The sequence below is a fragment of the Melopsittacus undulatus genome, chromosome 2 (assembly GCF_012275295.1).
Source record: "Melopsittacus undulatus isolate bMelUnd1 chromosome 2, bMelUnd1.mat.Z, whole genome shotgun sequence".
Taxonomy (NCBI): domain Eukaryota; kingdom Metazoa; phylum Chordata; class Aves; order Psittaciformes; family Psittaculidae; genus Melopsittacus; species Melopsittacus undulatus.
In genome coordinates this window covers 28638266-28665364 of record NC_047528.1, presented here as the reverse complement: position 1 = coordinate 28665364, position 27099 = coordinate 28638266, and the positions used below count along the sequence as shown (strand labels likewise).

Below are 27099 nucleotides of genomic sequence, written 5' to 3'. Positions count from 1 at the left end.
TATATTATTTATTATAGGGAGCACATCTTATGAAGAAATTCATGTGGGCTGTAAAGAAGTAAGAATGGTTTAGAAAGTAAATGAAAGAGGCCTAGGAGAAGAGGGGCTGGTACCGCTGGAGCTTTACCTCTCAGTTTCATTTTGTCTCTATAGACAACTGGAAGGTTCTTGATTAAAATAGAAGGGAAAGGAATCCAAGAGGAACTGATGCTGATGGTGCTGCCTGGGGAAGAAAGGTGAGTTAGATTATTTCAGGTAAGTGACACAGGGATAGCAGGAGCAGCTGTCAAAAGTCAGTCCAGCTTGGCTCCCACAGACATCCATTGTCCAAACAGCTCTGGGTGCACAGAATCATAGAATCATAGAATAGTTAGGATTGTAAAGGACCTCAAGATCATCTTGTTCCAACCCCCCTGCCATGGGCAGGGACACCTCACACTAAACCATGTCACCCAAGGTTTCATCCAACCTGGCCTTGAACACTGACAGGGATGGAGCATTCACTACCTCCCTGGGCAACCCATTCCAGTGTCTCACTACTCTAACAGGAAAGAATTTCTTCCTTATATCCAGTCTAAACCTCTGCTGTTTAAGTTTCAACCCGTTACGCCTTGTCCTATCACTACAGTCCCTAATGAACAGTCCCTCCCCAGCATCCCTTCCTCAACATAAAAAGGACATGTTACTGCTAGAACAAGTCCAGAGGAGGGTCACGAGGATGATCAGGACACTGGAGCACCTCCCATATGAAGACAGGCTGAGAAAGTTGGAGCTGTTCAGCCTGGAGAAGAGAAGGCTGCGTGGAGACCCAGATCCTGGACTGTTCACACCATCAGCAACACAGTGCTGGGGCACTAGATGGACACTTGAATAAAACTGTGTTTTCAGCTAAGAGCTGACATTGAAAGATGCTCCACAAGCATTTCATCCTGTTCTGAGCTCTCTCTTACTGCAAGCATCTGTCCATCACTCAGGCACAATTTCCCATTTCCAAATCCCAGGCAGGCATATGCAGGAAACTCAAATCAGCCTAGGTAAGTTCTGCATCTGATAAGGAGACTTCCAGGGAATGGAAAACTTTTTACTTGAAAGGACCATTGAATCAAGGCCCCCATAAGATGGCAATATTTTACTCAGTTCCTCCCTAATCCCAATTTCAGCACTTTTTATGGGATCCAGGCCATTGGCATCTGGCTCCTTTTCAATGCACCAAGAGTGAAGTGTCCACCCCAGGTCCAGAGAAAGGGCACTGTCATCACAAAACTCTGTGCCATGGATGTAGCTCCTACAGCTGGACACTCAGTTTCTTTGGTGTCTAGGTCTTGCTGCCTTCTTGTGTCAAGTTTCCCTGTGTGGTGACCTGCTCATACATGTATGCCTGCACCTACACAGGTACTCCATTCTGTTTCCACAGGTACTCACCCTTAGGCCTGTGAAAGTCATCAAGAATCTGGCTCTTGCTCACCAGAAACAGCCGGACAGTTCCTCAACTGTTTGTGATTCTTCTGTATAAACCAGCTGTTTTTTTCAGACAGAAGGTGCTGTATATCCAGCAACCAGGGAACTCATTTGCCCCCCAGACCCTTCTGCTATCCAGCCCCACCCTTGGAGCAGTTGTTATTAGGCTGGCACTGGGTTTGGTTTTGTTGCAAATACATGAACCTTAAATGATACACTGAGGGGAAATCTGCACACCAAGGAGAAAAAAATACGTCCTTGTTTTTCTGCCTTCAGCTACACTCTATCAACCCCCCTAAAATAACAAACCTGCGGAAGTCTGCTGGGGAAAAATATATTTAGGAAGATGCCACCATTTTATGGAAGGTGAGCAACTGGCAGCTACCAAGCTGTAAGATTTCCTGAGCATCAAGCAGTTACACTAACCAATGACCGCCTAACTAAATCATGGACATCTACACTGGCAAACTGTAAACACTCAACAGTACAATTCTAGCCTATGACAGCAAACAAATACCAGGAGTTGGCATGGACATGGGTCATGTTGGATTAGGTGAACAAAACCATGGAGTATTTGAGCTCAGCCCATCTCCACCATTTGCTTTCAGTATCCAAAACCAGCCCTGGGCAAGTTTAACTTCACTGGTAACAGACTTCACCTGAATTTTTATATTTAATGTAGTCAAATGTATTGTCATCCTTTGTAGACAGAATGGGTTATTTATTTGATGTAGAACTTTTACTGCTGCCAGTCTTGCTCAGGTCTCTCCACAACCCACTAAAGTGTACGCAATCCAAGCCTTTCTTGCAAACCCATCCCCTAAGCTCTCCTTTCCCTCCTTTACTGATTAGATTTCCCTTAATGATCTCCTGGTTTTGCAGCCTTCAAAAGACTTTTCAGTCTGTGGTCAGACAGATACACAATGTGTGATGGAACCTGGCATTCACATGTACAGAGTGAAAGGGTCTTGCTGCTTTATTCTGAATCATGAGGCAAGGCAAATACTCAAGACCAAAGCATATGGATGATTGTGTTAATACTGAACTACACAAGTACAACTGATATCCTAGACAGAAGACTTCAGGTGGTTTTGAGAGTATTCAGATTGCTGGCAAAAAAGAAACCTGTGTCAAGCAGCAGTCATAGAGTAAAGATGGTGAAATAGTGGTAAATTCCTTTTTAAAAAATTAAAAACATTAAAATAGGCACATCAATAGGTGAAAGGGCTCCTTGTAGAAGTTTGTGCACTCTGTGCAAAACCAGACAAAGCATCATTTCTCATAAAAGACATTTTCTTCAAGTGAATGGGTGTGACAAACATCCTTGGAATTATATGGGCCCATAAAGCTACCTAATTACTTGACATACTTGCTTACAGTTGCAACAAGTCCTGTATTTGTGAGTCAATACTACACCTGGCAATTAGTATTATTCTATTATTTACAGTAACAGTTGTATGATGTATTGTGAAAGATCCTGGCTGCAATGTACCATACACAGACAACTCACACTTGAAACTAAGAGGGAAAATACAACAAATCAGTATAAAGAAATAACTCATGGAAAAGCAGGTGAAATTGTTAGCAGCAAGAGTGAAGTATGGTATAGTGTTCCTTTGAAAACCTTCTCCTATGGAAATTCCTAATAAAATTGCTTTGACCTGAATTCTGCCTGCTGAGTGAGGCAAGCAGTTAACTAGGAATAGGTTTCTTGGCTTCTTATGTCCCTGAGCACTCCTTCAGGAGGGTCATCAGGTGCTCCCACTGCATCCACATGGCATCATGGAAACCTGCTCTTAAGAATAAGCATTGGTCCTCATTGCTTAGGGAAACAGAAAAGTGCATCAAGTCTCTCATCACTGTTCTCTGTGTAAGGATACTGCTTTCTAGCTAGCAGTCACCCTATTTGGAACTGACCCAGCTCCATGGTACAAGAATGTAACCCTTCTATACCTTCTCTGAAGAAAATTCAGAGCTTCCACCTGTTGGATTTTACTTCCTGTGAAGTTCACTGTAGTTATATAAGTTTTCTTTCTTAAAAAGTTCTTACCTTGGATCTGCCTTGTCATCCAGTTTAACCCTGGAAATGGTCAAACTCAGTACTTTTCCATAGAGTTATGCATAGTATTGATTTAAGAAACTTAATAAAAACTCGATTCAAAGAACATGGCTATACCCTAAAGAAATCTAGAGGTTTGTAGCACAGAAGCCACCCTTCCTGTCCAAGGCACTTTATCACCAACAACAGAAAGACACAGCACATGCTTTCAGTTTTATTGTGGTTGCTTTATGCTATTCCCAGGATAGCAGCTGATATGAAGAAACTCATCTCAGCAACCCTGAGAACACCTCATGACTACAGGTCTAGTCACCAATGCCTTCCTTCTCACCAGAGAAGACATCCAGGGTGTTCATGCCATTCACCTCAGCATGTTCCTGTGGTTTCTTGTGCTGGCTCATCTCACAGGAATGTGGTTTTAGTATGACCCTCCTCCAGACCTAACAGTCAAGAGCACCACAGTCAAAAGCAACAGATAGCAGCTTCCTTCCAACTTGTGACCAACCTCACAACTTGGCTCCTCACAACTTGGTCCTCCTTACTTTACCTTCAGCAGCAGAACATTTTAACTAGTTTCACTTAGATTACAGGCATGCTGATCCTCTTGAGTCTTCTGCTTTCCACCAGCTACTCAGACTCACTAAGGGTCTTCTCTTGCCATGATATACATTGTGGTATGTAGCAATAACAGTTATTATAGGCTGTACAGGCTCTATGGAGGCCTGGGCTGAACTGAGTGGATATAAAATATCAACACTTGATGCATGAAACTCACTGTCTGATACTCCCCCTTTCCTGCTTACCACTATTGTTTAGTGAGATTTGAACATTTCTGATAGAGCCAGAATCTAGATCACCTTTTCTAAATTCATGAATAAGGTGTATTCAGTTGCCCTACAAGTTTTATCCCACAGAAGGATTATTCAAGTGAGCTCTTTTGTAAGCAGAAAATCCCTACAGGAAGGTCTTTCATGTGATTCAGTTTTTCATGCACCCAACTTGAGAATTTACCCTTGCATAACATTAATTATGGTCAGCTGCATAAGCAGGCTCCTTATCATCAATGTTGTACACTGCATCAGTATCCTTTTGGTGATCTTGAGTAAGAGAGGATAATTTCACTTCCAAGCAGTAAGTAGGTAAGCTGTTTCAGCCACTAAAAGAAATAGCTAAGTGGAAGAGTTAGTGAGCCTACAACTACTGTAAGCATTAGTGTGGAGGTGAATTTACACAGACCCTGGTAACACCCAGCCAATCTTTTCTATGCTAAAAGCTGAATCTAGCAGGTGAGGAGAAACAAAGCACAAAATGAGAACAGTTTCAAAATATTAAGGGCACTCCACTGGGGAGATCAGAACTTTGGTATGTGATTTCAAGTTCTGGCGTGTTACTGTTCATTGGTACTTCATATGTGGCACAAACAGAAAAATGGCTTTAGAGGTTCAACAGCTGCTCTGGCTTTCTGATGGCATGGATGCTTCCCCAGCCAGTTCCATCAGAAATAACGAACAAAGCAGGAAAAGAAAGCTATTTTCAACTTCGAGCACTTCATCTTTAAGCAAGGACTCGGTCTGCAAGCGTGAGGGTGGATTTAAAAAGAAGCATCTCTCCTGCTCACTCATTGACTCTTCTCATGGTTTTAAGTGCTCTGGAAAGAAATTTCTTGAGCAATGTACTGGGTGTAGGTGGCATGGAGTTGGCAGTGGGATGAGCTGCAGGGTGGCCTCCACTGGAAGTAGCCAGGACAGCCCCACATCAAACACAACTGCTTCTAGCCAGCTCTAACGGACCAACTCCATGACAGAGCTGAGCACCTCAGCCAAGATAGTCATACCTCTGAGAGAATGTATTTAAGAACAGAGAAACATCATAGAGGAGAAAGGGGAATGAGAAACAGCAGTACAAATGCCAGTCAGTGAAGGCAGAGGGGAAATAAGTGCTCTGGGTGCCAGAGCAGAGATTCCCCTGCAGCCCATGGGAAGCACCCCACTGGAGTATGTGGATATTTCCTAAAACTGCTTCTCCTGGACAGCCTGTACAGAAGCTTTATTTTCTCCCCATCCTCTTTAGGCAGGGGAGTGAGAGAGCCACTAGCAGCAGTGAGGTGAGCATCACCTAGTGAAGTGGGCATCTAGCAGCAGGCTAAGGTCAACCCACAGGTTGTTTCATACATATGTTTAAAAGAAACTTAAAATTCATCAGTTTACATTAAGCTTTTGTCAGAACAGAATTTCAGACCTGGATATGCCTAAAGCTTTCAGAGAAGCTTAAGAGCTTCTGAGAGAATGATTTCATATTCTACCACATTCCCAAAATGTGACAGAGGCAAGGCTTTTGAACACTCATTTACTATCTATACATTGTTTGCAGAATTACAGGGAAGAATAATTTTGAATGCAAAAATATAATATCAAAAATCTTACATACAAGAACGAAACACACCAACAAAAGGCTGCTCACAGAATTAACATCCAGCCCTTCGATCACCACTTAAGAGAAAACTCCTTTACGGTGAGTTTTCAATGATGATATTAAAGTCTTTTTTTTGTCTTTACTTTTTTTTTCCACCCTTACCCCCCAAAAAGGAGACAACCATTAAAAATAGTAATGTCTAAAACAACATTATTTAATTCTTAGCCCGGCACCTGAAGAGTCTGCTCTGAGTATATTCTCAAATCAGCAGTCATCAGAGGAATCCAGCTTCATGGAGGCATCAGTGATGGAGTTTCTGAAAGTGTCCTCCGAGCTGCAATCCGCAGACATCTGGGGCAGCCTCCAGACTTGAAGCATGCTTTATGAAAGCATGTTTTGCACTCTGCTCATACATACAGCAGTTCAACATTCAGGGAAAATAAATAAAAATAAAAGAAGAATCAACGGCCGAGTTCCTTGAAGGATGTTCTACCTAGTTAACCCAAGTATAAAAAGTATACCAGGGACAACCACCACTACTGCAGTATCTATGATTAAACATTTTTGCAAGGTTCACAGGATTTACAATGAACAAGATCTGATACAGCAGCAGTATAGCATTGTCCCATGGTCTCCCTTCATGCACAGACCCCAAAAAATTAGCCTCCCCCTGAAGCCATAGTTATGTTCAAGCAAGTCCCTGGCTTTGCTCTCTGCACTGATGCAAGACAGCTGCCACAGCCTGGTTTTCAAAGATACATGCTACCCATGGTTTTCAAATACACATGCTTTCAGTGAAGCAAATTCTCAATGTTTTCCTTTAATAAGTCTGAACAGTTTTACAAAACAACATCCTCCCTAAGGAAGAAAGAAAAATGTTTTGTCCGGAACATACCTGTGCATCTTTTGCATTTGGCAATCTGATGTGGAAAGAGCAGATCTGCGCTCTGACAGAATTCACAGATAAACCCCTTTGCTTGACAGAGCTACAAAGACAGCAAAAGAGTTGATTTACTTTTAATCTAAGAAAAAAAATGTCAGCATGAATATTCCTCACACTAGCAGCTGCAAGGACATCAAGAGCCTTGGCTTCCTACCTCACAGCCATCCACATGGGAAGTGGAGCTCTTCAGGATGTCTTTGAGAAGAGGCAGTAACTGCCCTCGTTTGATCTTCACCAGATCATCCAGTGAGAAGAGATGCAGCTCCTCTGTCAGATGGCTGGGAACCTGTTCAAATTCTTTCAGTACACTGCAAAGAGAAAGGAAAATTGAGTCACAAGAAGTTGCTATTCTAGTATCTTTGAAGAATAAGCCTCTTCTGCTTCTCTAGTCACAATGCAAGTTCATGCTAAAGCCTACCTCACCTCCCAGTTCACACATCTACCTATTAGTTATGCCCATAGTCTGGGGAGGTGAATACCACAAACCTTTAATTTACAGCAACAAGCGTGGTCATGTTTTGGTATTTTCCACTTTTGGTCACTACTTTAATCTGAATGTGTTTATAAAATAAACTGAACTGAGCATTATGACTGATTTCTGGAAGAAAACTTTAAACCCTCAAGGAACACATTGGTTAATTTTCTTATTTTTTAAGACAAATCATATTGCAGATATACAGGAGTATCTTCCACCTTTTAAGAATGAATGAAAACCTAAAAGAGACAGAGCAGGAAAGAAAATACACCTAACAAAAAAAAAAACATTTAACATTTAAACCCAGATATCTAAATACAGTACAAGAAGCAAAGCCACCACATACATACAGATGTTGAGTGAAGAACATGTTGTAATAGAAGGAAGTTTTAATATCAGTAGAGAAAATTCTGACAACTCATTTAAACCTGCACTCAAATGTGTCTAGAAGAAGGTTCTATAAGAAGGCTCCACATGCATTCTAACAAAATTTTTCATGCACAGTCACGGCCCATACCTTTCTCCAAACCTGCAGGTTTTCAAAAGCTTTTTTAAATGAAAAAGCTGTTCTTGCACCTCCTACAAGACAAAGGGGGAAAACAAAACAATTTTTAAATTACTAGTGGCTCCATGTCAGCACACCAAGATGCTACACCCAAACCTGTGTAAGAATAGGTACAATTCCTAGATGAGCCAAGGGTGTTTTCTCTAATGGCCCACAAACTTAAGAAGTTAATCAAAACTTCTGGAGCTTCCCAACAGCCAATCATCAAGTAAACAGTTATTGCAGAAGCCCAGCTCCCTCCTCCATGAACTTAAATAGAAAACCAATGAGGAAACATCTCCAACCTCTGGCATAAGTTGGAAACTTCTCCCTTCTCCTTCATCTGAGGGGGGAGAGGGCAAATCCCAGAAGCTGTGAGAGGACAAGTCTAAGTGCAGAGAAATCAACTTCGCATCTTTCCCATATACACCATGGCAAAGGACAACCTGCCCTAAGGAGTTCTTCCCATAGACCCACAAATTCCCAATAAAAGGCCACACTTACCCTCACTCTGTCCATTTCTTTACTTTTTGTGTAGATGGCTTTGTTAATACATGACACATTGAAAATTGGGTGCTGCCATATGCTGTCAAGGAGGTGTTTGGAGAAGTTGCATACATAGTATTTTTTGAAGTCCCACTTCAAAAGTATTCGGGCCGGAATGGGAGACTGGGAATAGCTGTGGCAGCAGTCACAGAAGTATTTTCCCAGGTAGTCACAATAGCGGAGTCTTCTGATATATTCTGCAGGTGAAGAGCAATGAAGTTGTGAATACTTTAATACTTACAGGTCATACCTCTTGTCTGTATGCCTATTCTGCCTAAATAACTCTGATATACTGGAGTGAGGGGCTAGGGATTATTTTTATAAGTAGGGGATTTTATTATAGTGATAAATACATGCAGCACAAGGTCTGTACTGTGCATTAGAAGAGAAATGCTTTCCTCATTTCCACATCTGTCAAACTGATTATCAACATGAGATCAGAGAAACCACTGTCACTTTACCTGCAAAAAGGAGATATCAGATAAAACACACAATAAAACACTTCCACCAAATGGAAAGACAAGCTGATCGTGGTGTCACACTTGTGTAATACTTTTCATATTTCATATTTCATGTGGATTTTTCCCAGCTATAACAGCATCCAAGGTTGCAGACACTTTACAGGCCATCACAAATGCCACTTTTTTGTGAGCGGCAGCACAAGAAGTGTTGAAAGCCACTTCAAAGATTTCTTAGGTAAGATCTGGCTGTCAGACCTGGAAGTCATCATGCTTTCAAGCAGTTCTCACAAAGTAGCACAGATAAAATGTGATTAGAATTTTGTGATCAAGATCAAAGGGGGAAAAAAAAACACCAATGCTTTTTAAAAGAGCAAAAGCACACATCCCATAAGCCTGCATAAAACTTCCTTAAAGTCTCTCAAAAGCTATTTTTGGAAATGTGTAAATTGGCACAGAGAAGAACTATATAAGAAAACATCAGAGGATGTAACACCAGCACTATCCAGCCTGGAAGCTATATTTTTTATTTTTATTTTTAATAGCTTTTCCTGTTTTGTTGTCAACTGTCCTGAATTTTCACTGTGCATGAGAAGGACATCTAGCAAGTACTGCATTCTGTCCGCAAGGAGAAATTCCAGGCAGTGGCAAGATCCCACTGCTTGTTTTATTGCAGGCACATCTAACAGTGAGATTTTCCCTTAGCTCAGATAATTATACAATGGTAATACATCTGTTGGTAAAGATTACAGCCTGGTTAATAGCAATGGATTTATTAGGGGGGTTTAATTCCTTTCAATAATACTTACTGCTTTCTATTGGGGTTCCACAGCCAACACACGTAAAGTTTTGGGCAGCCACTACTGCATCTCTCCTGAATACAGAGGCAAATAGTTATACCTTTCAGCATGCAAAACACAGTTAACATTCTCCCAAAGTGCAAGAGAACTAAACTGGCACCAGTGAAAGTGTCTAAATTATCAATTACTGCTTCTAAATATGGCTTCTTGCAAAAATCAGATTATTTTCCATTTCTTAGGTTGGTGTCCAAACCAAGGAGGGGGTACAAGGGGGAAATCCACCTCTGCAACTGAAAAAGCAACCTGACCTGCAGCAACAGGGAATTAGCCAGTTTGCCTACTGTGTGCATTCAACAGCACTTTATGTGGTGAGACAGCAGTTTTCCCAAACATGACCCATTTCACTTTCTGAAAACCTACTACCCATAAAATATCAGCAGGCAAGTGGGGAAACTCTTAAGAATATTCTCCAGATAGTATTAGATAATGAGTTCTTAGGAGTCCAACTAAGCATGCTGCCACTGTAACACCACACAGAGTTATGTACTATCACATGTAAAAGTGCACATGCCACATTAATCAGGAGATTAATGCAGCCAAGAGAAGGGAATAAAGATGCCATCTGCTTTCTAGTGAAGCTGGTGACAGATACTGCAGAAGGGTGTGCCATGCACTAGTTCTAGTCTTAGGTTCTATTCAATCACCCAGGCTCCCTCCATCAACTTCAGCAGATTTCAGACAAATCCCCATGCTGTACTAAACCATAATGCTCAGATGCCCTAGACTTACTTGACTGAAGGGTGAATATTAAATATAATCTGTGATCTCGGTGGGGCCCAGCCAGAAGATCCTCTTAATTTGGATACAATCTTTATTTCTTCAGCCAGATTCAAACTGGACTCAAGCTCTCTGGGAATCTCTTCTTTCAGCACAGACTGTTGGAAGAGACAGACTGTTGAAGGTGAGCAGCCCATCAGTTGGACATGTGTTAAATGTTTAATACCCCAAGATTTTAAAGTTCAAGTTTCACCGGCACATAGTCTTTTCTCAGTATCATAGAACGGTTAGGGTTGGAAAGTACCTTAAGATCATGTAGTTCCAACCCCCCTGCAATGGGCAGGGATGCCTTACACTAGACTGTGTCACTCGAGGCTCTGTTCAGCCTGGCACTGAACATTGCCAGGGATGGAGCATTTACCACTTTCTCTGAGCAAACCATTTCAGTGCCTCACCACCCTCACAGTAATTAAATGTTCTAAAAATTTAGCTAAGGTAAATGAATAAACTGTAAATACTCAAGGGTTTGGGGTCTTTTGTTTGTTTGGTTTTTAAATGCAGCTTCCCCCTTTCCTTAACAGTGAAGCAGCTGCAGTAAGACGACGATTATTTGGAGAACCAAATAAAGAGCCTGCTGTTTTCAGCTCAGACTCACTCTCTGCTTCGATGAGCTCAGGCAACTAGACAGTTGAACTGTAGAGTCTGTCTGCAACCAGCGTCTTCTGAAAGCTCTGCACAACTCCTGGGCTGTTGTTTCAGCAGAATTGCTGACTGGTTCAAAAGATGATCTGAAAGTGAAGCAATACAGACAATATAATGAAATACAACACAAGCAATACAGTGAAAAATAGCAGCATGTCATCCGCAGCTCCACTGCTTCTTCTGCATCCCTGAAGAGTTTTCTCCCATCCCTTCACTCCCATGTCCTTGCTTTGATACACCCACGTGCTCGCAGAGCCACAGCCACCAGCCTCCAGGGAGGCTCAAGGACCAAAGAAACGCTCTGCTAAGCCAAGCACCACAGACATTTGCTGTCAAGCAGCATTCCTTCCCCTTCCTTGGGAGGGCCAAATTTACCCCTCCCACACCTTTCACCACCCCAGCCAGAAGAGTCACCAGGAAGCTGGTGCAGCAGAAAAGGTAGTGCCACCAGGCTGTTAGAGAAAAGATAAACAGCAGTACCTTACATCTGGGGTGACAGACAGATTTTCAAGGTCTTCAAGTTCTGTGGTAAAGGAGAAAATTTTATTAAGCCATCTAAGAAACAAAGCTTCTGTTACTCAGCATTGTTTTATATCTACTTCTGCATCACCACGGTGTCAGCTTCAAATATATTCAGTTTTACAATACTTTTGCTGGCTATGTGAAATAACCTCAGCCCTAGTTGTAAAGAGGCATAAGAATTCTATCACCTCTGCAGATCCCTGACATCTGCTGATGAAGAGATGCATCATATCATCACCTTAGCCTCCCTTCAAGAGCAGGAGAAATGGTAAGGAGAGACTAAGTGCCTACTAGACCATGTCTAATCATAAGGCCAATATAAGTAATCACACACAGAACTAGCAGAGTGCACATTGACTTTTTCAGACACTGACAGATACTTGGAGACACCAATCACAAACATGGCAGGTAATGCTAGAAACAAGTTAATAACAGGTGAGATGAATGGAATTAAAGCACACACTTCTTAATTATGTTTATACAGACAAAATATGCTGATGCAGACAAAGCATTCACATTGGTAGCATTATTTCTGGCCATGCATACTGTTCTCAAGTCACATGCTTCCCCATTCATGCATGTTAAAATAATGCTTGCTACTGGAAGTGCAGTTTTGGGACCTCGTTATTCATTATCAGAGTGGGGAATAAGGAGGTGAAAAAAACCCTGCCCTCAAAAAAACCCACAACAACAAAACCCCCTCAACCTCTAAAACCAAAGGGAGCAATAAAAACGCATTTGTTAACAGGAGAAAATAAGATGGAGGTTAAATGTTGCTCAAGCTACTTTTAACAGTTTCTATTTCTGTAATACGTAAAAACCAGAAGCTAACCAAAGAAACTCAGGACTGTACTGCACAGAAGCAGAGCACTGGTGACTGTAAGGGGACGGAGACATTCTGCTCTAGTTTCAAAGCAGAAATAGGGCTGCCTAAAACCTAACCAACCTGTTTAATTTGGAAATAATCATGTCCTAAATTCTCTCAAACAATGCTGCTGTAGTTGGCTGAAGTTGTGGCTGTTTTACACTTCGCTCATGCACATTCACTGGGTTTAATCCTTAAACATAATTTCAGTCCCCACATTGAGTTTGCATGACAAGGTTTGGCAGTGGGGGGCAACAATGGTGGCTTCTGTGAGAAGATGGCAGAAACTTCCCCTATGCCCCAAGTCGAGTCTGTTTTGCCCATGATGGTAATTGGGGAGTGATCTCTCCCTGTCCTTATCTCAATCCACAACCTTTTCGTCCTATTTTCTCTCCCATGTCCAGCTGAGGGCGGCAGTGACAGAGCAGCTCTGGTGGGCACCTGGCATCCATCCAGGGTCAACCCACAACACCCTCACACCAGCAAAGATAGTCTTTTATAGAAAGGAAATCCTGCACTAGTCTGGTGTTTCTGCGTGTGTTCTAGTAAGGAGTCACATGTATGTTGTTCTGCCCATTTTCTCATGTTATTTCTCCTGCAGTAACATCTACTAAGTCAACAGATTTATCCAAACAATGAAATAGATTCAGTTGAACAATAGAGTTATAATTTTAAAGTCTTACCAATAATTACATATTCATCCTCTGAGTCACTGTGGCAATGATATCTGGTAACCCCATGATGTGATGGTAGATGCACTGGGGAGGTGACAGGCAGCAGAGCACAGCCTGTCCAACAAAGGCAACACCAGTTAAACTTCTCCAGCATTTATACAGTAGCTGCTTCAAGTTATATTTGTATTTTACTGCACTTAACAAAACTTTAGCACACAGCCTGTATTTACAGAGCCATTTTTACATACGCACAGAAAGCCAATTCCGTCATACAGCATATCCCTCAGTTTCTTAAGCTAAGAAGCTTCTAGAGACTAAACCAAAAGCTTTTATATTATCAATGATCTCTCCCCTTCCACATACAAGTGCACCACTCTTTTTTGTCCAGAAGTTATGTCACTTAGACTTCAGACTTCAGTTCCATTGCAAAGATCCGTATCACTCATGTACTGACTGAAGCATTACAATGGCAGGAGCATTTACTATCTTGCTTCAAACTACATGTGAATGAATACTTCAGGCAGTTTCACTCAAATCAGTTATGTGGCCTGATCTGCATACTGCAGAAGTAAGCACAGAAAGAGTGAACCAATCTTCAAATCCTGCAAAAAGGGATTTAAGCAGGAAGAAAAATCAGCCAACTACAGGAACTTTTATATAGAAAGTTGTGCCACATGCCAAGCACTTAAACCTTCCATCTATGTTTTATTTATCATAATTAGTATTGAAAAAGAAAACGTGAGCATTCAACAGGAAGAATTTGACACACAGGGAAAACTCTTGTGGCATAATGATCCCCAGGGCACAGAGCTCTCAAGAGACTCAAAGAAGGTAACAGAGGATTTGGTTCCAAGCAATGCCCAAATTCATTTACTTTTTTCTTGCACAAAAATAAATGGCAAAGGCTGTCAGACAAGAATGCATTACAGACTAAGTAACTTGCCTTCATAACCACTGTCTGAGGAAGCAACAGAGGAATCGGACTTCTTCACTCCAGGGTAAGATGAGAACTCTGAATCAGTGTGATAGCTGCCATCTGATCCACTTGCTTCCTCCACACCCCAGGACTCTGCTTGTTGGCTTAGGATATTACATTTCATTTTTTCTAAAGATGCTATAATCATATCTGCAACAAAAAAGTGTGCGTTTTCCTGGACGCAGGATTGGAACCCTCATTAGTACACAGCATATTTTATACTTGTTTAAGACAAAGTGAAATATACTTTTTCAACTCAAGAAATAAAAAGGTATGGCTATCTCACTTTTCATGTAAACACCAACAAATCCCAAACAACAAACCATCTCTCCAAGGGCAATTCAGAGACAACATGCAAAAGGCCCAGATAAAAGTAAATTGTGTTCTCTAATCAAGGGGGAGACAATTATCTTACCCATCTATTAGATAAAAAGAAACTTGATTACATGCCTAATTGATGAATATGCATGCATTTTAGAGACAGCCTTCCAGTTACACTGCATTATTTAGCATGCAAGTGTGAATCCTATTAATAGGATTTAATTTCAAGTCAGTGTGCATCCCCTCAACTGCATGTGTTTGCATTGTGCAAAGCTAAACCTCCATCTAAAAAAACCTGCAGTACCTAAGGCTAGAGATTCTAAATACAGAATAATTAAGGCTTTTTATAAAGTGGCTTACCCTCAGAAAATTGTACCACACAACATCAATATCCATGACACCCTACAAGCATGAAGCTTGCAGAAGAGAAGCATGAAGACAGATATCAGGATTTAGAAATAGCTAAAACTTACAAAGCACAACAGACACCACTGCTTTCTTATCAGATTATCTAGTATGGATATAAAGTATCTTATTTTTCTCAAAGCAGAAATGTATAGTGTTCTATTTTTGTCCACAGCCAAATACATTTAGAAGAGATTAATCTCAACATTGGAGAGGTCCCCCAAGTCACTGGGGGTGTTTCAAGAGACTTTTTATCTTTCCCGTAACACCGACTAACAGCACTTGCTTAGTGTACAGTTTCTCCAGAGACAACTTTCATTGAACTTCTGGACATACTATTAGAAAAGTAAAGAATTAAGGAGCCCCTTCCCTTTTGGCAGATAAAGAACACACATCCTACCCTGAAGGCTAAAAAAAGCCCATGTGGCATTGGTTAACCCCAAGATTGTGGCAGAGCACAGCATAGCAGCACATCCTGTTGATAGAAGCAATTATGAGCATATCTGAGCACCCTGCACTGTGAAAAGATGGAACAGGATACAGGCACTCCTGTACTTATCATGATTATCAGCTTTCAGCTCTGCCTTCTGGTAAGCCTGTCACCCTAGGAAGCAGTCCCACTGTGAAGCTCAGCTGTGACACCCCAACCTTCTCACTTGTCTCCCACTTGCATCAGTGGGAAGTCCCTCCTGGTTATCTGACCAATCTCCTTCCTGGCACACAACTACAGTTCTCAGACTTGCTGACGCTAGTTTACCTTAAATTTTCAGGCTTATAAATTTCAAAGAGACTATTTTACAACCCAAAAGTGTTTTGGGTTTTGTTTGGTTTTCTGTTTCAGATAGTTGTTTTTTGTTTTTCTTAAAAAGACAACCTCACTCATAATCATTGAGCTCTTGGTATCTCTTGTAATCATATCAGTCCCCAGTCATCTGCACAAGAGAGGTAGCTGATGTGAACTTGCCTCACTCAGAAGTTCTCACTCTGTGGTTTCTAATACGCATATCTACCTTCACTGGTCTCCTGTGGTTGAAAGCATATTATTTTTGGTTCACACATTACAGAGAAACCTCAACTCCTTTCTGAAACACCTTTTCACAACAAACAATATCTAAAGCTGGTTTACAAATTTGTTGGCTTTGGTGTGTGATTTACTGGGCGTTTTTTGTTTTAAAATGCACTTCAGGGACACCAAGAGCTTCGTGTCAAATGCAGAACTTCCCACTCCAACAAAACCAGTGCTGTGCACATTTTTGAAGCTCTTTTGTATTAAATGCTGCTCTTTGCAGTAACTATAATATTAACTTCTCTTTTCAAACTTTCTAAAAAGATTAACATTTAGCACACACAATTATGCATGACAGCGTTATATTCTCAACTTTATCTTTGCTTATAAGCTCAAGTGGGCTGCCTATCTGACCACACACCTAATACCATTTGGGTCCCTTCTCCAACTTAAAAACCATGAGAAACTCCTTAAATCACTGCAGATGTTACAGTTACTGTGCTTGTTATGTATGTTGTCATTTTTTTTTTACAGCAAACTCACAGGATCATAAGCACATACAGAAAAAACCCAACACCTCTCCCTATCTCCTAACAGTAAAAGCATGAGGTAAATCCCATCCATAAGCATGTAATTGCAACACATTCTATGTAAATTCTAATGTAACTTTAAGGTGACTATAATGACTGTAAAGTCTGGTCTGGAAGAATGTGCTGGAAAATGATAGCATGAAAAGTGGAAGTGTAGCATTCTAAAATATTTCCATTACATTAAAATAATTAAAATATTTAACTAATGGATTAAGACTCAATGTAAGTGAAGCAGTAAGCATTTTAGGTTTGTAAGTTCACCCCCAGAGGGGAAGAAGAGGGGAAATACAGGATTTCTAAAGATTTCTAAAGATAGATCTGAAAATCTATCGGAGATTTCTGTTACTGAGAAACACCTACTGTCATTTAGCTTTGCCACTATAAAATGGAAAAAATTACATTATGACAATAGTCTTTGTTGCCCTCACCTTCTCCACATCTTCTGGAAGCATGCACATGTCCTGCAACGAACGATTCAAGGGTATAACACTTATGTTCAAAAGTGAAGTAGAACCTGTGGGTATAATAAGAACTTTATTATTTCTTTCTCTGCAGCTTCCAGGATTTGTACAGGGCGATTTCCAGAAATCAAAGCAAACTTTCTTTTGCAAAACTTAACACCACTGGGCCTGGAGGTTGTAGTGGAAGTTAAGGAGATATCTGAGGAACACGTTGGCATTTGAACTACCCTGGCAGCCTGAAGCATGAGTGACCAGAGAAGCATGGTTTAAATGCCATGTTGTGACACTACCACTGTGCTCCCAACACCAACCTTCTCCCCACTACAAGCTCCTGGACTTGCATAGTCCAGGAGCTTGCTCCTGACAAGCATAGTCAGAACCTCAGGCTGGGATTACAGCGATGCTCTGCAGTTTGCAACAAAACCAGGTAACACTGCTCTCTGCTCATTCACAATTGCTGGAAGAAGTGTCTGGGCTTGCAGAGAGATGCTGCTGGTGTCATGTGACTATAGCAAGTTTGGAAAAAACTTTGCCATTCTGTTTCCATGCCTCTAGAAAATCTCCCTCCTGCATCCAAATGGATCCCATACTGCATGGCAGTATGTACAACTGGCGCAGACATCAGCCACAGTACTCCCAGCTTCCCAGAATAGTACTTTTATTTTCCTGGCATTTGCTGCCAAGTAGGATGAGCATATGAAACAAAATTCAGGTCTCGGTCTGATGCAAAAATGGTCTGGCTGCCCTTCTGCTCCTGAGCACTGTTGCCTGGAGGCTGCTGGGGCTGGGGAAAGAACCCTCAAGAGCCACAGAAAGAGGTGACCTTAATGCACATGCAGGTTAAAAGCAAGAACAAACCTTATGAACTGCCAGTGACACACCAGCCACAACAAAGCCCCCAGAAAACATCCAGTTCAGCCACAGGCTCTTCATTAACAATAATGAAAGCATTTCCAGAAGGTTGCATGAAGCCACTGGAGAAAAGTCCTTTTTATACTTTTAAAGGTCAAACAGGAGCTCACAAGACCACCAGAAAATCCCATTAAAAAACAAACAGCAAAACAAACAAAAACTATTCAATGGCACTGGAAAAAAATATTTCTTATTATTTAAGTTATGTTATTTCCTTATGTCTCACCAATTTTCTGCAAGAAACAAAAGAGAGAAACCACCATCTCTGAGACAGCAATGGAAAGGATGACAAGTCAAATGGTGCTCTTGTATAATTTCTGCCTTAAAACTAAACATTTTATTTCTTCTTTGTCAGTTTGCCATTTGCTTTTCCCATCCTCATAGTCCTGCACAATGAAACCTCACTCCCCTTTGCTCCAGGCTAAGCACTGGTGAGTTAAATGGTTGGGAGGAAGAACGAATGATGAAATGCATTAATTTTCACTTTGTACAGAACAGACCAAAGTCTAATGCAGATAGAGTCCACCACACAGCACAGCATCTAACAGGATCCTGGCTTGTGTGAAAAGTATTTTTAGTAAGACCAAGGGCAAGACTTCCCCAGTCATCTGGCTGCCATATTCCTCCATTTGCTTCCTGAAGCGCCAGCAGCATTACTGACCCAATGCAAGCTTGTGACGCATCCTACTCGTGCCAGAAGGCCAACTCACACACAATTTATTTGTTCTTACACACATGCCTCAGGGTCCCCTCTGACACTGGGAGCTTGGTCTGTGTTCTCCAGACCTGGCGAACCAAACCTGTGAGACTGGCCCCAGCCAGCTCCAACTGCCAGGTGCGGTTTTCTTCTCCCTGATGGGCACCTCTTAAATGCAGGGGAGCTGACAAAACACCTAGCATAACAAAACCATTATAACCATCACCATAGTAACTGCTGACGACAGCCTATCCCAAATGACAAAGTTGTTATTAAGAGCTCCCAATTCTGCAATAGCACGTGCCTATTTGATCTTGTAGCCAACATGAGGTATTGGAGGAGCTGAGTGAATAGCTAGGAAGGACCAGAGCCTGGAAGTGAAGCTCACTGGAGCGTCACCACTAGGACTACAACTGACCAAAGGAGGAAGACAAAACAAAAAACCAAAACAAATCAAAACAAACCAACCACCCAGGCTTTGCATTTTCATTTATAATACAAAGGGCAGGCTAACTATTCTCTGCTGTTTGCCTTCTTTCCAGTAGAAAATCAGCTGCACCATCCTTCCAAGGCTCAGTATCTAGGAAGAGTATCAGCCTTCTGATACCTGAAGGGGGTCTACAGGAAATCAGGAAAGGGTCTTTTTACAAAAGCATGTAGTGACAGGACAAGGGGGAATGGCTTTAAACTGAGAGAGTAGATTTAGATTAGATATTTGGAAAAAGTTCTTCACTACAAGGATGGTGAGGCACTGGCCCAGGTTGCCCAGAGAAGCTATGGATGCCCCATCCCTGGCAGTGTTCAAGGTCAGACTGGACTGGGCTGGGCTTTGAGCAACCTGGTTTAGCATAAGGGGGGTTGAAATATATGATCTTTCAGGTAGGTCCCTTTCAACCCAAGCCATTCTGTAATTCTATGAATAATCCCTTAGGTACCGATAACATCCTTTACAGAACAAAGATGCTTCATCTCACTGTAGCAAAGGCTGTTAGGTATTAAACATGACAGGATTGCTCCCTTATCCTAGCCAAGGAGCAAGGGCCCTGCCCTGCAGCCCAGAAAGGCCGGCACACCTCATGGAGACACACACAACCCCAGGGCCCAGCCAGCTGCTCCAGGCCAACTTGGGGGCACCACAATGAACATCCCCACTGAACATGACCTCACCTATAGGCCTGCACCACCCTGAGCTGCCTGCCACTGCATCAACAGGAGTCACCCTTTGCCAGCAGCCCCCAATTTGCATCTCTTTACCAAAAAGATGTGGGTTATCAGTATGGTTGATAAAAGATCCCAACCTGTACGGGATGGAGCTATGTGTCTCTGAGACTCTGGATACACTTGAAAAGGGGAAGAGGAAAAATAGTCTTGCACTGCCACAAGCCAGTTTAATACTAATGAGAATGGATGTTAATGCCCTGCCTCCAAATTCCCAGAATCAAAGGACTCCCTCTCCTTCAGATCAAACACAAGATGTCCCAGAGAGCCCCCACACCCCAATTAATCACTAGCAAACGCCCAGATCCACACTGTGTGCTTCTGGGAGAAGGGTAATAGTGAAGATGAAGGTGGTGCAAGCCTCATCCAGTGGACGTTCTACATTGCTCACAGATCAGAAATTTTTACATTTCACCAAAGATTCCATATTACAGAAGCATTTCTGCATCATGAGCCAGACTACTGCAAGCATGAGTGTTTCCTGTTTCAGGAACCACAGTCCAACTCTCTGGTTCTCCTTTGGTTTTTAAGTTCTTTCTCCCCTCTCGAATGACAGCATTTATCTAATTCACGATCACCATAAACAAAGCCCATTTCAGTTACAGCTGTCTTTCCTAGCACAGAAATTGTAAAACAAAAATAGACTTATAAAGTTACCTGTTTGATTAACTGGCTCTGACTGGGAAAGTCTACTGGGAGAATTGCTGTCACTGTTGCTGACAGGCACAGACTCCAAAGCATCAGGATATTTCAACAGATCTGCTGGCTTATCCACAGTTGAATCAGAAAGAAACTTTGTGAAAGTGAACTCCTGTTTGGGGGAGGTATAACATTCTCTGCCAGAACACAAAACAGCCGATGTGACAGTGCCTCCTGTTAATGTCACCTGGGTAAAGCAGTCCTGCCTCAGAGGGGACATGTCCGAAAGACTGAAGCTATTCAAGGAGGAAGCAGCAGGATCATCATCAGAGGAACGGGAACTAAAGCAAGTATCCAGTGAAGGTTTAGAGGAATCACAGCACGTGTTGTCCCAACATGCCTGGTGCCTTGTAAACCGAACGTCTGTTTGTGTACAGGCAGCGCTGTAACGTGCAGAATCACTGTCACTGTCATCATGGCTATCCCCAGCACTGCTTTCTTCCCACTGTTCCACATCACTGTCTGGATGTTTGGCTCCTTGCATTGTAGTCTGCTCCAGCACCAAAGAGGGCTTCAAACCAGATGCAGTTAAAACAGACACTAGAATGTCTTTGATAGCTTCAGCACTGTTTGGGTATGATCCAAAATTTCCAGCATGTCCAATCACTGCTGGCCTTGAATATTTGTCTGTTCAGGAAAGGGAAGCACAGAGAGATTAGGAAACAATCCTAAGAAAAGCTTAATTTAAAATGTAAAATACACATTATTTTTGACATATGTGAGGAGACACTATTCTCTGCTGCCTCTTCCTGCAAGAAAGCTCTAGTTTTCTGCAGTCTGGAAGGAATTCGTCATTGATAAGGCTAGGTAATAAACAAACAGTAAATTATGCTGGTGCTAGCCAAACACAATTAGTTAAGCTTTAATGGTAACTGATAGCATGCTCAAAAACATCATTGTTCTACAAAACTGGATGAGGTACAGCTACTGGTACTGGTTCCACTGCCAGTAAAGAGAAGGTCACATTATAGCAAGATATATAGAGGTTCAATACAGCAGGAACAAAAAATAGACACTTAAGAATTAAAGGTCATGTGCTTGCATGCTTTAGTTCAGTCAGACACTTTTCCTCACATGGAAAAGGCTAAAGTAACTTTCAGTACACTATGCATAGGGGTGGTAACATTTACATGAACCCATAAAGAAAAACAGCTGTCACTGAGTTCATTGTGATATAATGTCTCTGAAGGAATCAAAAGTACCACCTGCCAAGATTCTGTGACCTACTACAAAGTAGCAGTTCAGCTGAAAAGGGACAAACTGCTTTTAGTGGCAAACATGGCAACATTAGTGTGATGTAGAAATAGGCACTGTTGCCAGTAGCTGTTCAAGAATAAATCAAAGTCCTATACCTTGAACAAAAAGCCTCATGGGAACTGCCATCATCCAGACAATGGAGAGATTAGACACAAAGACTATGCTCAAAAAGAAGCTATTGACAACATAACAATGAAGTTAACAACTGTCTAGGGAAGATAAGCAGGTTGTAAAACTCTCAAAATAGATACAATCAAGACGATGCATTTCCAGGGCAAAGAACTAGTTAGGTCCAAGGAGGAACGTTAAACACTGCTGGTGAAATAAAAAAAAAAAAAACCTAGCAAGTCTTGCAGCCTACAGACTTTGGCCACAGGTTGCTCTCCCTGAACATCTCTCAATGGAAATCAGTAAACCTCTCCACAAGTTACTCATCTGGAAGCCAGCATGTACTCAAATTACATGATAGGAAAGTTTATTAATGAAGGTATAGAAACAAAACCCACATAATTTGGAAAAGCAAGTCTATATAAATAGCAGTCCCTGTCAAAAGGCAGCTGAAAAGTTACTACCAACATCACACATAACCTATACTGCACAAGCTGCTAGCAATTTTGTGGTAGTAAAGCCAAGCCAAAATTATCTGAGTTCACCAGCAATTGGGATCAGCCACCTGCCATACCAGGAGAAAGCTCTTGCAGAAATAGCAACAAAACTGCGTATTTCACTGGCTGATTTGCAAAGAAACACCTTGCCAAAGTAGCCAGCTAATAGCAGTGTAAGGGGCAGGAATAGGAAACTAAGAGCTAGCTGACTTTAAAACATATTTTGATGTTTTCATTAAAATAAAGCAATTTTGGTAGCTATTGATATTTAAATTTCAGAGGAATATGTTAACTTGGGCTGCAGACTGCATGTTTTCTGTGCAAGACAAAACATTTAGTCTTACTGTCTTCAACTCTTCTGCTTGCTCTCCTATTGCAAAGCCAAATCCACCAAACCCCACATTTTAAGCTACCTCCAGAAACAGGTTAGTTCCAACAAAGAAAAAAAAAATCTTAAATTGTTTTGTAACTGATATTCATGTGAGTAGCTGCTGTAATCTATTAAAATCTGAGAAACTATTTCTTGAATGAACAAAGACTTAAACAGCCAAGAATCATCTGAATGGTTCAAGTATTTTACTCTCGAGCACACAAAATGCCAACATAACTAAAATGGCCAAACTACCATCTGGAAGGCAAAAAAAACCCATCCTTTCAAATTGTATAAATACACCTTGATGTTGCCCCACCTTCAAAGCCAGTAACCAAGATTTTCTCTCCAACCAAACTATACTTGTTTAGTAACACAACCATTGATAGCTTTTGCTACCACTACAAGTACCAACAAACCTCCCCAGAGGGAGGCATTTTAGAACAAACTGACATACCTGAGAGAACAGATACTTGAGGTGTCGGAGCGAGGCAGCTAATCCTTGCTGAAGAATTTGAAGAATATGCTGTCTCAGTGAAAGGCACCTTTAGGCTTTTGTGGTTTAACTAGAACAAGAACACACAGGCAGACAATTTGGTTATAAAACAGCAATACTCTGGTAATGACGCTCACAGTCATCCCAGCAGGAAGAACACCATGCTAAAGCCTGCTGACAGTCACCTAAACACTGCCTGTATTTCTCATTGTCTGCAAACTCCCCCAGAAGCATGCACCATCTGAAAGAGCACTGGCATCTCAACTCTGCATCTTGCATTTCACTCCAAAAGGCAGGTTATCAAAGGTCTCCATCGTAAGAGAGCCATGCATATGTTTAAGGCATGTAAGAGATACAAAATCTGAATCATATGCCTATATATCTGTCAAAACAGCAACAATGAAGTTAAAAAGAATTCAAGGAATCACTAATCTGCAGCTGGAAAAAAGGGCCCATTTAGATGTATGCAAACCTAAACCTGTGAGGCCCAGACTCCACAAACACCTGATGCATGTGCTGCTTGATCTCCCAGCTGTATTAACTGGTGCAAGTGTGATCACATAATCACATCTGCCTAATTTGATAGCACACTGCTACCTGACGGTTCATGTCAGCAACAGAGCTGACCCAGAACAAAGCAAGAAGTGACACAAATAGATAATACTTGACCTGGCATAGAGCCTGACAGTAGAAGCTGACAAAAATTCTCAATGCATTTGAACTGACTGAGCAGGTTTATACCAGATTGGCATTTCACTTAGTACGGACATGACGCTTACAGCTTGGTATTTCTAACCCCAGAGCTGGATTTACCATATTGCCAAACCAGGTTAAGCTGAACTAGGGCAAACAGTTTAGCACAGATACCAAGGGGCTAATTCCAGCAAGGGAATAAGATACACTCAGGACAGTGAAGCAACAGGTCTCCTCCCCAAGCTCACAAAACCTTGTGAGGGTCACATATTTGTTGGGCACGCCATCTGAAGGTGCATTAACTAAGGTGTACCTCCTGCCTTCTGCCCACTCATGACATAGATGAGATGTCTCCATGCAGAAGCATCTCCAGGATGTCTCTCACCCTCCCCTGCACCCTGTGGTCCCACACAAAGAGAAGGGAGTTAAAAGGTGTGTTGTCCTCTGCCACCCTGTGCTCATCTTTATATTCCATCCATGGGGAGAGTGAGGAGACTCAGCAAGCAGATCTAGTCCAGAAACCCCTCAGACTCATGGAAAGCAGAAAAAAATAAAACCAACAAAGAAATCCCCTTTCAACCGAAAAAAAAACCCCAAAAAACACAAAAAAAAACATTTTGAAGCAAAAATAGTATGCTGAATCTCAAATATTTAGTGCTTGATTATGCCAGTGCTTAGAACATACATTCTTCAGTATCAGCACTTTTTCTCCCCCTCCATGCATTTTCATTTGGAGAAATGGCTTTATATATATAAATATCATATAGTTAGTATCACTGGGTAAAATAGTTCTTACAAGAATTCGTCTTTAATTATTTTCTTCTTTTTAATGGTCTTAATACCAGTTATTAACAAGCTCTACTTCTTAGGATGCATCAAATAACAACTTGACACCAGGATACATGTAAGGACTTTATCAGTAGATGTTAAAGAGTCTTCAGATTTTATCTTTTTTCTTTTTAAAACAGTGCTCCCCCCCCTTAGATCTTATCAGAAGCAATTAGTGTTCTGAAAATTTGGATATAAAGATTCTCATTTACTTTCAAGATTGGAACTTGATGATCTTTCAGGTCCCTTCCAACACAAATCTATGATTCTATGCTACAATTTCAATGACATCACAGATTATGAAAGAGCTCATCTAGTATGTAATTATCAAAATATAAAAAAGTAATCACAAACCAAGAAATTAAGAAGCACTTATAAGTAAATATTACAACAGAGGTGAGTGAAAAGTACTACAACGTCCTGCCATAACTAATAAACCCCACTTTGATGTCTTTCATAGCACAAGCAAGTCAGCCTTTCCCTCCCTCAACACTGGGAATATATTTCCAACACTATAATGAAATCTCCAGCATTTAAAGTATTTACCACAACCCCTGACAAGTAAAAGCTCTTTCTTGAAAGAGGCTGCCGCAGCTAAAGGAAACACTGAGCCTCCACTGCGTTGCCCTCTTCCTTACCTTTTCAGTGCTGGGGTGCTTGAAGACTCCCGGTCTGCTATAGCTGGCCAGAGGTTCCGCATGGAGAGACATGATGGGGCAGCATTCCTGGTCTGTTGCTGTTTTTCAGCGCCTGGAAGCGACAGAGAGAAAGAATTACAATCGCCGCCACGTTAACCGCGACTCTCCATGTGTTTTCCAGGCTGTACATTTCATACTGGAAACTGTTTGCGGTCTTGGCTTTGGCACGCTTATAAGCTTAGAGAAAAGCAGATCTCAGCAGCAGTGGAATTCCGTGTTAAAGAGAAAAGATTTCCAAGAAAAAAAAAAGCCAAAACAAAACACAAACAAACGGGAATGCCTACCACAGGCATCAAGGAAGGTATTGATCCGTTTGTTGTGTAAGGAAGAGGGAGCGGACTTGGCAGCGCCAGGCTCCACAGCAGCGGGGCTGCTCCTTCCCCTCCACCGGTGACTGGGCAGGGGAAGGCACCGGCGGTGAACAAACCCCGGCGCCGTCGTCCCCACACGGCACTGGGAAACCGCGTATCCCTTCCCACGGAAGCGCCCAGCCCGCTGGGCAGCTTCGGAGAGCATTAACTCTGAGAGAAGCACCCCAACAACACAAACAACACCCCAACAGCATCCCAGCGGCCGCACCAAGCTCCCTGACAGGCACCGGCCTTCCCCCGCCGCCGCACGTACCTGGCTCCCGTAGCCGCCGGTCACAGCACCGCTCAGGTCACCAGCACTGCCGCCAACACGGTCAGCACCGCTCCCCTGCTGAGAAAGGGGCCAGGCCCCGGGGCGGGGCCTCGCGAGGGAGGGTGGGGCTCTTCCGCAGCCACGGCAGGGGTGAGGGGGGTGCGGCCTGGCCGGGGGTGGGTGGGTGGATGGCTCATCTAGCCCGCCCCTCTGGTGAGAGAAGGGCAATCCTCGGTGCCACAGCAGAGCTTGGGGAAAGTAAACGCAAACCGCAACGAAAGCTGCTGCTCGGGACGCTGGGTTCGTCGGTTTGGAGAAAAGGAGGCTGAGGTGCCACCTCAGTGCGCCCTACAGCTTCCTGAGGGGGGGAGGCGCTGATCCTTCTGAGGAGGGAAGGGCATGTGGTGACAGGACAAGGGGGGATGGCTTTGAACTGACAGAGGGGAGATATACATTACACATTAGAAAGTTCTTACTGTGAGGGTGCTGAGGCCCTGGCACAGGGTGCCCAGAGAAGCTGTGGCTGCCCCATCCTGGCAGTGTTCATGGCCAGGTTGGATGGGGCTTGGAGCAGCCAGGTCTAGTGGAAGGTGTCCCTGCCCGTGGCATGGGGTTGGAACTGGGTGAGTTTTAAGGTCCCTTCCAACCCAAACTATTCTGTGATTCTATGAAACATTGGAACAGGTTTCCTGGAGAGGTGGTCAATGCCCCAAGCCTGTTAGCGTTTAAGAGGTATCTGAACATGCTTTAACTTTTAGTCAGCCCTACAGTAGTCAAGCAGTTGGACTACGTGATCCTCATAGGTCCCTTCCAACTAAATAGTATATTCTACTCTATTCTAAACCCAAACAAGTCAAAGATTGGGAATGAATGGAGGATGTTTCCTCAAGCCGGTGGGGGATAGAGGCCCGCAGGCAACATGTGTAGACACACCTCAAGGATCAGCTGTACACGAGGATTTGCAACCAGCTGGCATATTGGAAATGACAGATCTAGTCTCACTTAGCT

At 42.4% G+C, this 27099-nt stretch overlaps 1 protein-coding gene across 1 annotated transcript; it reads right to left on the bottom strand.

The window, feature by feature from the left end:
• Positions 1-5849: 5849 nt before the first annotated feature.
• On the bottom strand, positions 5850-26176 carry RUBCNL (rubicon like autophagy enhancer). Its single transcript, XM_034060123.1, has 16 exons — positions 26092-26176; positions 25408-25519; positions 23210-23318; positions 20479-21147; positions 16962-17047; positions 14179-14386; positions 13245-13349; positions 11655-11697; positions 11128-11260; positions 10485-10630; positions 9705-9769; positions 8396-8634; positions 7865-7926; positions 7027-7180; positions 6825-6915; positions 5850-6332 (listed from the first exon to the last, which is right to left on the bottom strand). The coding sequence occupies exons 2-16, from the start codon at positions 25477-25479 to the stop codon at positions 6220-6222; spliced, it is 2295 nt and encodes a 764-aa protein (XP_033916014.1). The 5' UTR covers positions 25480-25519; positions 26092-26176; the 3' UTR covers positions 5850-6219.
• Positions 26177-27099: the final 923 nt, after the last annotated feature.